This window comes from Acanthisitta chloris, unplaced genomic scaffold (assembly GCF_000695815.1).
Source record: "Acanthisitta chloris isolate BGI_N310 unplaced genomic scaffold, ASM69581v1 scaffold2099, whole genome shotgun sequence".
Lineage (NCBI taxonomy): Eukaryota > Metazoa > Chordata > Aves > Passeriformes > Acanthisittidae > Acanthisitta > Acanthisitta chloris.
This window is the reverse complement of record NW_008689608.1, coordinates 78,193-90,139: the sequence shown is the minus strand read 5'-3', so window position 1 is coordinate 90,139 and position 11,947 is coordinate 78,193. Positions and strand designations below refer to the sequence as shown.

The 11,947-nt window shown below is 41.1% G+C and overlaps 1 protein-coding gene across 2 annotated transcripts in view; it reads left to right on the top strand.

Moving 5' to 3' along the window:
• The window catches only part of GRIA1 (glutamate receptor, ionotropic, AMPA 1), a 116,440-nt gene that overhangs the window by 71,792 nt on the left and 32,701 nt on the right, over positions 1-11,947 (top strand). For both annotated transcript variants that reach the window (XM_009081472.1, XM_009081473.1), the window contains exons 5-9: positions 2,592-2,753; positions 3,871-4,038; positions 7,976-8,080; positions 10,199-10,309; positions 11,256-11,462. In XM_009081472.1, the coding sequence (XP_009079720.1) occupies positions 2,592-2,753; positions 3,871-4,038; positions 7,976-8,080; positions 10,199-10,309; positions 11,256-11,462 (753 nt within the window). The remainder of the gene's footprint in view (positions 1-2,591; positions 2,754-3,870; positions 4,039-7,975; positions 8,081-10,198; positions 10,310-11,255; positions 11,463-11,947) is intronic.

Sequence of the window (11,947 nt, the reverse complement as noted above, 5' to 3'; positions counted from 1 at the left end):
ATTTCCTGCTGCCACTTTGTCAATAGAAGCATTTTCCAAAGCCAGTTTGCATAACATTCAATATTTTCTTGTTTATATGTTAGCCAGCAAGAATTCACCCCCTGTGAATTCTTTTCTAAAATATCAGACCTCTGATATTCCCCATTCATTTGCTCTCATGTTCCCCAGACCTGCTCTGAGCAGATTTCAGTGGTGCAGTGATTAAAGTTCCTTTTTAATTAGGACCATTCCTATAATGTCCTTGTACTGGTGCAGGTGAAGGAGGGATAACAGGTGAAAACAGGTATTTCAGCTGTTGATAACAGCCAATATGCAAAGATGTCTTCAAGGTTAATGATGGTCCCATCAGCCTTAAATGACTGGAAAATCTTCAGAGGTCTCCACAATTTTAAAAGAATCTGAAATGTGTCAAAATTAGTGGGGAATAATTAGTAGAGTCTTCGGGAAGCAATAATTCCTTTTGTCTACTCAGATTATTTTAAAATTTTTTGCAAGATGAATCCCAATGAATACTGTTGAATATTTGCTTCAGTTTCAGAATGGTTTGGTTTGAGGAAAACAGTGAAATACAGAGGTTTCAACCACTGCTGCCTCATCACGGGTGTCATAACCTTCTCTTGAGGGGGCTTAATACACCAGACATCTTAGTCGTACTCTGTTGTAAACTTGGACTTTTCTTCATGCCTTTTTAGGTCTTCCAAGGAGGAGCTGGTGGCACAAACTTCAAGTTGCTCTGTGATAGTTTCTTTTGACAGATCTTTTTCCCCTGAGTAGCTCCCAGGAGCAAAATGTCAGTGTAATTTGGTCCTAGACATGAATAGCCAGTTGGCAACCTGTGAGGTCCCTCTTACTGAACCTTAGGAGTTCTGTGTGTCAAAAACCACTTGGCCTGAAATGCATTAAGATGTCAAGGACAATTATCCTGCTGTATTTCCTATTCATTAATCACAGCTCTGGCTTTCTCAAACCCCTACGCTAGCAATTACAAACAAGATTGATGTGGGTTTAACCAGCATTCCGAGGATTATGTACACACAAAATATCACTTTTTCTTCTTTTTTTTTTAAACATAAATCACTGCACTTTGAAGCAAAACAAGTCATCTATTTAGAACATCTGTACACCAATATCCAATGCTCAGCCTTGTAAGTGGATGCCAAATTGCCTACAAAAACCTGGAAGAAAAAAATGTGAAAGTCTTTAAAGACATTTTTGAGTCACTATAACTCCCTCGGTCTGACGCTGATGTGAGGGGCAATTTAGTCTTTTCCTTGCAAGGTCTGTTCCCAAAACAGGTTTCCATCTAACAGCTTGATCTTGGCTTTGGAAGTTAATCAGCTAATTAGCTTCCTCAGGCTGTGCACAGAGAGCACCATTTTAGGAATCTGACTGGTGTGTGCGACTTGGGTTTTTTAACTTACACCATCATCATATGTTTGAGCACAAGCAAAGGAGAGAAACCCAGTGGTAGGTTGAGAAGGAGCCTGAGGAGAACACACACCATCAGGGCAGAGGGAAGACAGAGCTCCAATGAGCTCTTCTGCTGCTCAAGTGATTGCACTGTGACAGTCCTCTCATTCATTTTTCCTCATGCATTAAGGCTGATGGTACTAGTGCAAATAATTGACTACATCTCTTGGGCTTATATTACAAAAGAAAAAGCACCAGACCTCAGCCTGTCCCACACACAGCAGCACAAGCAGGAGGACAGTTCAAACATCTGCATTGTGCAGGGAGGCACAGCAAAGGGTTTTCATAGCTGCAGTGCTGCAGAGATGGGGTCAAAGCTGGGACAGCAAGGAACGACCTCTTCTCCATATTGCAGTGTGTCTCTAATTAGTTTTTCACCTCAGACTCAAGGGGAGTGACTAAATCTGCAGTGCCACCCTGATCAATATACAGGTGTATCTGTGCACACGTGTTCATCACATGCAGTGAGCAAGAGGTAAACAAGAATAATAAGAAAATGAAAGAAGATGAAAGAAATGTATTTCATTAGTTGTCTGAAGTCTAAAAAGAGCACCTTTTTTACCTCCCAAACTATCAAATCCTATGAAGTGTATTTTCTAATGGCCAGACTTCTCTAACAAGCAGACCAAACACTTCCTCCTTGATCTGCTGAATGTTCATTGTTCAGGATTTGTTTCTCCCTTCAAACTGTGGCTTGAAAAGAAATAGCCTATCCATGACTGAGTGCATAAAAGTTAGGACTGGGGGAATAATTCTGTATAAAATTTAGAACTGGGCAAAAAGTTCTAATATATTTTACAAATTTTATTTATTTTATCCAAGCAGCATTTAGGATACATTTTTCCATTACTCTGCTAGTTTTCTTACAAATGAGCTGTTGTTGATATGACTATTTGTCCCCTGGGTGGAAACTGCAGGACATGGCCAGCTCAGAGCTTATGAGAGAGGTAAGTTCACACTGTGGGCAGGGAACTGGTGCCTCTCTAAAGTTGGACATTACCTTGCAGAGGGAAGAGATTTTTCCTGAGCTGTCTGCCATATTCATAGATAGGCAGGATTCCTCTTACCCACCCAGAGATGTGTTCCTCTGATGAGCTTCTCCTGTTTCTCTCCTGTACTAGGGATTCATGGACATTGACCTGACCAAATTCAGGGAGAGTGGAGCCAATGTAACTGGATTCCAGTTGGTGAATTATACAGATACTATTCCCGCCAGGATCATGCAACAGTGGAGGAATAATGATGCCAGAGAGCATCCACGTGTGGACTGGAAGAGGCCAAAGGCAAGTGGTATAAAAAGCCCATTTCATTTAAGGTCCATCTGGCTCAGTTCAAGTTATGCTCACCTCTGTGTGATCACATAGCTCTTTAGTCTCACTCGGAGAGAGTTTCAGTATAATTATGTACTTTATCTGTTCCAGGTGCTTCAACATTGTCTAAATTTTACTAGGCTGCAGTTACTGCTTCCTAAGAAATACACAATTTAGTGTATTCACTCAGTGTCCCAGTTTTCACCCTCCTCAAAGCTAAAGATTAAACATCTCATAATGTTCAGTATATAAAAAACAAAAAGCCTCATTAACTCCTTAACCTTTGACTTGTTTACTAGACATCCAGTGATAATAAAGTCTTTCCAGATGTTCTTTTTGAGTATTTCCAATAAGTGTGTACAGCAGAGGGGAAAAATATTTAAATTCCTAATACAGAAGGCCCTGAAGCTGTTGAGGGATGGGTGGAGGGAGAGGTTGTTTTTTTCCGTTTGACATTTGAAAGCAACTACATTTGTGACAAACACTCAGCAATAGAAATGGTAACTTTAGAATTATTAGTTTCAGAAAGTTCCAAACAAATAAATTGGTAGGTGATCATAGAAAAAGAAATTAACTCTAACATTTACTCTGATGCTTCATGCCAAGTTTTAACACAGGTTTCTGTACAAGTTTCTGCTTGAATAAATTCATCTTTTGCAGAATTTTTTCAGATTGAGATAGAGCTTTCAGGTCTTTGTCTGTGACCAGGACAAGTCCCTTGTGTCTTGATTTCATGTATCTCACATTTACACAGTATAATGTGTTCCTTCAAAGTTCAGGTCAAATATTCTAATTAAACACGAAGACTTGGGGAGCAGATGAATGGCTTTTAAGGCTGAGTTTTCTTCAGGGAGTGCAATCTAAATCCACACCAGGAACTTCACCTTCACTTCCCAGTCATGAAAGTGAAACCAACTTTGACAAGTCAACAGGACAGTAGATGTTACAGGGAGAAAGGCTGTTGAACTCCATAGATGGACGGATGAGAACAGAGCAAATCATCTGAAAAGTTACCATGAGGCAAACCATGTAACACACCCAGGGGCAGCTCACCCTAATGGGCCATGTACAACTCCTCTTCTCTTTCTAGTACACGTCGGCCCTAACGTACGACGGAGTTCGGGTGATGGCTGAGGCCTTTCAGAACCTGAGGAGGCAGCGGATCGACATCTCCCGTCGCGGCAACGCCGGGGACTGCCTTGCCAACCCAGCTGTGCCCTGGGGACAAGGCATTGACATCCAGAGAGCACTGCAGCAGGTTTGGAACCCCCACAATGTGTGCACTGAGAGCAGGGCTGAACGTAGCCTGTGGGTGGGGGAAGAGGGATGGTTAGCAGCAGAAATGTTAACACAAGTCACTTGGGATAAGGAACTGCTCCTTCCAGATTAGAATCAGGTCTCCTAAAAAGCTGAAGGGTGCATGCAGCAAACTGCTTTTCCTGGTACCATCTGATGTGTCCTCGCCTGCTCTAACTTCTGTTGAAGTTCTGAGATGGAAAAGCCAAAATATTATGCCATAAAATCCTTATTTTTATCTTTTCCTACCTAAGACACAGACCTGCTCAGACCATATTTTTTGCACTTTCTTCGACTCTCTGTGAACTCAGCTTCAGTTCCTGATGCTAATGAATGCATGTGAATTTTGCCTTATGTGCTGGCTGTCAGCAAAATGTTCTCAAAGTGCAGATTATACCTTGTATCATACTGTGAGGAATCATAAAGGTCTTAATAACAGCCATTTAGATAGTTTATTCCTCAGATCTGATAATTTTGCTTTTTTCATCCTGCATGAAATTTAGAGTTTTGAATAAACAGAAGTATGATGTGAAACTTACAGCAAGAGGAAAAAACAGTACACTCTTGTCAAAGACTTAGAAAGGTAGAATACCTTAAAATGTCATTAAATTTCAAGACTGACATTCATTTCTAGTATTTTTCCCTTTTTCTCGTGACAGAAATAGATGGATTCCTTGGAAATACTGCTAGTTCAGTGTTATCCAAATATAGCTTATCCCCATCTTCTTTCCTTAACTGTGAAGAAGGCAAGGAGAATAATATTAATTTGGTTAATTTGTATCATATGTAAAGTTTCCCAAGTATTTTGTTTTGATTTGGTTTTGGCTCACTGGTAAACAACAATTCCTTTATAACCAAATTTTGCATCTGATTTGATTTTATTGCTTGGATTCAATTTGTTCCCAAGCCTGTCACTGACTTTCTGTATGACCTTGGGCAAATCACTGTCATAGTTTCTCCAAGCCCTTGTAATAAAATCAGCCTCCCTGATGCATTAGGGAGATCGGTTACCTCATAAACATAAAATACTTTGAAGTCTTCTGATGAGCAATGGCTTCTCAAGCATTTTCCTTTATTGAATTTATGAGAATGGGATATCAGAATTAGAGGGCTAGAAAACACAATTTTGTCTGTGTGTTGGAAAATCTCCTCCAAAGTTTCCTCATCTCTTCATTAAAACAATTTCAAAAGTCTTAATTTTTCAACTCTAGTGACTTTGGGCAAAGAACATGAAGAGCCATTTGCCAAATTGTTTCTTTACTGTTGAAAAATTATCATTTTTAAGAGGCTTGACCACTTCAATTGTGATGGTCAGAATAAAAGTCTCTGAAACAGGCAGGGGAAGAAGCCTCCTAGTAAAATTTTACCTATGAATTTAATAATCATCCAGCATTTAGTCACGTAGCAAGAAAAATGCAGATGGAAATAGAAGAACTTATACTAAGATTGAAGATTTCAGTTATCCATTCTGTTAAGACTCACAATTAGAGCAATTCTTACAGCTCTTCACAGTGTGCTTTCTCTTCACCTCCCATTTACTAATGCCTGAAATTTTATAAGTTGTTTAAAAGCGAAAGGTTTCTCTATTTACTTCTCCTCAAATGTCTGGAATATGCTCTCAAATTGCCTTATTTCTGTTTAGTGTAGGAAGGAACCATAGAAACAGTTTGGTTGGAAAACACTTCTAAGATCATCAATTCCAACCATTCCCCCAGCACTGCCAAGCCCAGCACTAAACCATGTACCCAAGTGCCACATGTCTTTTCAATCCCTTCAGCGATGGTGATTCCACCATTTCCCTTGGCAGCCTGTTCCAATGCTTGACAACCATTTTGGTGAAGAAATAATAACTTAATATCCAATCTACACCTTCCCTGACACAACCTGAGACCATTTCCTCTTGTCCTACTACTTGTTACTGGGGAGAATAGATTAACCCCCACATCACTACAACCTCCTAGCAAGGACTCATGGGTGGCAGGAATAAAGATGAAAAGAAATATGAAACATTCTGCCATTTTTTTTAAAAACAGGAATCTAACGCGTTCCAGCAGAATGCATGTTTTTATCAAAGATCATTACTTTTTTTTCCAGGAAAAGCTCACAAAATGTTGCTTAAAACAAATACACTAATGTTTTGCTTGCACTTTGAAAAGATTATGATACTTTTAACAATTTTTGGTTTTAACTTTACTTGGTTACGACATCTAATAAGCAGATAGATAGTTCCTAGCTGCTGACTGAGCCTGTGTAAACCAGAAAGCCACAACAACATCCTTCTGCTCCAGATCTCCCAACAACCAACCACACATCCATCCATGTCTTATATACAAATATACTTAAATGCTCCTGGTCTCCAGTTGACTTTACTGGTGCTTAGCACTGTTGAAATCAGTCCTCACTATATTGTGTATTACACTTTTTTGCCTTTTGCATTGACCATGGTAAATGATGGAAAAGTTGCCCTGCATCCTGCATGGCAGAGATCCCTTTTGCCGTTTCAGTGCCACATGGATATCACAGGATTAAGATTTCAGTCATTCAGATAGAAGAAAATGATGCTGTACACCTGCCATTTAGTGCATATAAAGCTACAAAACATGAGCACCTGTGACCTGAGCTTCAGAATCGGTCAGAACCTGAAAAGAAAACCAAAGGAGACGTGACAAAAAACAGGCTTGGGAGTGCTTAAGACAATGGTGCTTTTCCAGCGCATCTATTTTTTATGGGCATGTTGTGTCTTGTGATAAGGGAAAAGCATGTTTCTCCAAATGTCACCAAGAATACCTCTTGACTTGAAAGAGCTTCAGAAAATACTGGCAGATGTTCTTTTTCATGACAAACCTTTGCGATAATAGCTGGAAAACAAACAGAGCTTAAGCAGATTAACGACAGATTTCCTCTGTAATGATATATCCTCATTTCTTCACCGTGGGTCTTTACTCTGAGGATCTCAGAGCACTTAAAAAGGCTGCTAAATACCTGTTCCTATTTTGCATGTGGGAAGACTTCAGTTGCAGGGGCAACAGGTTTGTCCAAAGCAAGTGGAAAGGCTGAGAACAAACCCTAAATTCCTAATCCAGTAGCATGAGCACTTCTCTGGGTGATCTCCATAGAAACCCAAATCTGCACATTTTTCCATGTTCCTGGTCCCCACTGCCTGGTCCACACACTGTATGGGATTCCAGTAAGAAGCCCTTCTCCACACTAGGATGGGCCCTATTGCAGCAAGTCAAATGGCCACACTGAGGGAGAAGTTCAGGATGTGGGATGTGACGTGAGCATCACTTCAGCTCAGCAGTGTGATCAGCAGAGATTTATGGTTCAAAGTTTCCTATGCAAATTTCATTTGCAACACTAAATTGTTGGGTTTTATTAGGCTGATGCAAACATAATTAAATTTGCTTGTTAACTGAGAGACTCCTCTCTATCAAAAAAGCGACCGCTGGGAGCTGTGGCCAGGGTTTCATATTTCCTTCAAATACAGTTCCTGATTTGAACTGACAAATTCTTTACAAAATCCTGACTCCAGATCAGATTTAGAAAATACAAAATGCCACAAAACTCAAGGAGCTCAGAGCTGATTTAGCTCACTGTCACATCCCAAGGGGTGATGGGCTCACACTGGTGCTCTAGCTCTTATGCATAGCTGAGCTATGTTACAGATCACTAAGAGGAAGGGTAAGTTAAGAGAATGGCTGTGCCCATGGCCAGGCATGCTGTAGAGAGTGAACTGAAGTGAAATCCCAGTGTCAGATAGATGTTCTGTCTCCCCAGCATGGAACTGAGAGAAATGACTGCACTCTCCATCCTTCTTCCCCTCCCCTCTTACTGCTGTTGAACCACCATGCATGAGATGCTCCCCATTTGCTGTCTTCATTGATATTTACATCTTTAAGGTCCGTTTTGAAGGATTATCTGGCAACGTTCAGTTTAATGAGAAAGGAAGGAGGACCAACTACACCCTCCATGTGATTGAGATGAAACACGATGGGATCAGAAAGGTAAATGACCTGATATCCTGTGTCAGATTCCTGCCTGGTGTTTGAGATACAGCGTGGTTAGGTCTCAATAGACATTCCTGTTCATGAAAACTTGTGTGTGAAGTTACAAGTGTATTGCCAGCTCTGTGCATGAGCAAAACCAAGCACTGATGAGAACTCATGGTATATTACTAAAAGACACACAACATATGGAAGGTGTTATCAAGAGCAACAAGGGCATCTCAGCTGTGTGGCAGAGATTTTCCAGAATAGTAAAAGTGTGGTCAACTCAGCCTTGCTATTGGCAGTGTGCATTGGTTCAGGCTCAGCTACTCGACTGTCTGGTTTTGCCCTCCCACTTTTCTTTTCCAAGGGTGAGCCAAGGCAGAGCCAGGCAGAAGCTGTCTAACCAGTGTAGATGAACCCTTTATGTTGACCTAATTCTGCCCTCCTTGAAGTGACAAGAGCTTTACCACTAACCATGTCCCGATAGCTACACAGACCTTTGTGCTGCTCTGAAGTCTTGATCCCTTTCTATATCCCAGGCTCTTTGAAAAATCTGGCCTTGTTCAGGGATGCTGAGCCCTTGAAACATTAATCCTTTTGAAAATATGACTCCGTGTGCTTATGTCCCACTTTAGATACTATGTATTTGAAGAACAAAGAATAACTCAGTTATTCATCAATAAAGGAGAGCTACTAAATATTTTGGAATGGAGCATTCAGTGTAATCCCTCTGCATGTCCTCAGTCCCCTAAAAAATAACTTATTTGCTTGATACTAAGAAAAATGAAAATAATACAAGTTCCATATTTACAGCCCCTACCCTCAGTTCATACTGACACTTAAGAATAGATGATATGAGATCAAAACCCAATGCAGTCAAGTGAAAAAAGGTGAATTTTCATTGAGAAATAAAAGAAGTGTCGCTTTGAAGACACACACAGCAAGCTTGCTCTGCTACAAGGTATTCATAACAGGACAAAGGCAGTATCCTGTCCAGTTTGGGTCTCTGAACTTCAGTCAGCTGGCAATCTGGAGTCTATAGAGGATAAGAAACAGAGTGGCTTAATGTCTTGATTTTTCTCTGTATTTACTGTCAGAAGTCATATTTGTTTGGAAGAAGTACATTACTGCCATGCTGCTTGTTGTATTTTAGATCCACCAGGTCAGAGGTGCAAAACAAACATAAATGTCTCCACGTATGTTGCCCCAGGGCAGAGCTTTAGAAGCTTTTTCCTCAGTCTCCATTCTTTTTGCCTGGGCAGTGAAGAGTGATGAGAAGCCTGAATACATCTTTTTCTCCTGAGCTGTTATGATCTCTAATCTGCCATCAGCAGGCTCCTGGTCTTGCCCTGGTTAATACCCTTTCCCATTTACTGTGATAAGAAATTCCTTTCATATGAGCAGAGCTCAGGCAGCTTCATACTTACATGAGGTGATGGAAAACCTCTTATAAAATCAAGTCCTCAAAGTGGATAACCTCAACCATGGTCTTCCTAGTGATATTCAGTCATGCTCTGCTTTACCTGCAAGCAGTGATAGATTAGCCCAAATCCCTGATTATTAATAAGCACAATTTAACATGAGAGGTCTTCCCATTACAACTGTGCAGTTTATTCATGACCCCAAACTTTTTGACATTGGCCCAGGTTTGGGATTTTTTTTTCTGACTTGTTTTTTTTGTCCTGTAGTCTCAAGATGTCCTAAGAGCCAGTGCTATATCCATGCAGGCTTTCAGCTGCAGGATAGCATTCCATCACCCTGTAGCACCTGCACATGCAGCAGGCAAGCTCACAGAATAATTTTCAGAAGTCACAGAGAGGAAATGTGCATTTTTGGCATAGGGATGAGACAGGCAATGGCAATAATCCCCAGTACGCTGTGCTAAATGTTTTTACATGCATATGAGCACTGTGCTACTGTAGCATATCATGCCCATTATTTTCAGACTGGAGGCACAGTGGGATGGGCAATTTCCCAGACCCCCTGGCAAAAGACACCAAGAATCAGGAGAGGAAAACTCTGGTTGGATATGAACACACAGAGGGAGCTGATCCTGCTGGTATGACCCTGTTGCCGTGTCTTGGTTAATATTACAGAGATATCAATGAAATATCCTGGTTTTGTATTGGGCAGATTGGGTATTGGAATGAAGATGAGAAGTTGGTCCCAACAGCCATAGACACTCAGAGTGGCAATGAGTCTACAAGTCTCCAGAACAGGACTTACATCGTCACGACTATCCTAGTAAGTGCTGTGACTTCTATCCCAACTCTCCCTCTCCCCCACTTCCCTGATGTGCCAACTCCCTCTTCCCACTCATGCATCCTCCTTTGTACTATATCATTTTTATAATGGCAATAACAATAATAATAATAGCACTTACTGTTTCCTGCCGGGTCCATAAAGGTATCTGAAAATTGCTGTGACTAATTAAATAGGTATTAAAGGGCTCTCATGCTTAAGTGTAGAAAATACAAAAGATTATGACAAGATAGTAGAAGCATCAACATAGGTAAATTAGGAACATTGTGCCTGAGCTTTGTGTTTAGCCCACAGAATGGGGGCTGCAGTTTTGGGAAGGATAAGCTGTATTGTGCAGAGAGGCTGAATCATTGCTTTAAAAACAAACCTCCACTATAATCATGAAGGAATAGTAGGTACCCCATAATGTATGGTATCATGTATTGTGTCATTGTTATACACTTACCCTGCAGAACCATCAAGTGTTACTAATTTGTTTGCTGAATGCTCACTGTGAGTCTGCAGAGAAGACACAATACTCACACTGAGTTAAACATCTTAAGGCTCTCTGCTGTCCAGCAGATCTGATTCTGCCTGTGCCCACACACAGTCAGAATTGCCTTTTAACATTCACAGCTCAGATGCACTAAATACTCCTTGCAGAACTGCACTGAAAGGTTGGAATCTGGTTGCCCAAATTCCCCCAGCCACTCCATTCCCACCAGATCCATCACTGTGGAAGCTGTGCACGGAATATGCCACAATAAAAAATCAGACTTTGTGCTTTCTAGAATAAGCCCAATGTATGTTGGCTGTGTCCTTTGAGACAAAACTCAAAGCTAGAGCTTTGTAAGGGGACCAGAAACTGCACACTGGGCTCTAGCCTGAGCCCCTGATGTGCACCTCTAGAATGTGGAGTGTGGCTCAATATTGGTCTTCTGCGTGCCAGGAAGACCCATACGTGATGCTCAAGAAGAATGCCAACCAGTTTGAAGGCAATGAGAGGTATGAAGGCTACTGTGTGGAGCTTGCTGCGGAGATTGCAAAGCATGTTGGCTACCACTACAGGCTGGAGATTGTCCGAGATGGGAAATACGGAGCCCGGGACCCCGACACCAAGACATGGAACGGCATGGTGGGAGAACTGGTTTATGGGGTGAGTTTCCAGCCTCATCCATTGTCTTTTGCTCTTGGTACTTGAGAACACATTGAGGCCCCAGAGTGAAAAGGAATTCTGCCTTCTGCCAGCCTGAGCTCTCCAGAGCCCTGATAATGCAAATAATCAGCCCAAGTAAAACATTTTAATTTAGGGAGAGACAGCACATTTTGTGCCTATGGAAATGTCAAAATGTTTCCTTTCAACAGCTTCAAGATTCTTTTTCTTTACATTTTTAGAAGAACAAGTATTGAAAGGTCAAACTTTCCCATGGGTAGAGCCTCCAAATTTTACTCTGTTTAATATTTGCATGATAATGGCAGAATGAAAGAAGAATAAGATTTCAAACACTCGGCATGTGAGTGGTGAATGGTAGGACTAGACTACTTTCTGTCTCATTTTCAGCATCTCAGATATACACCTGCACCCTACACTTCTAAACCTGTTTTGGTCTGGTAGTTCACAAACTGTGGTGTTTTGGTCAT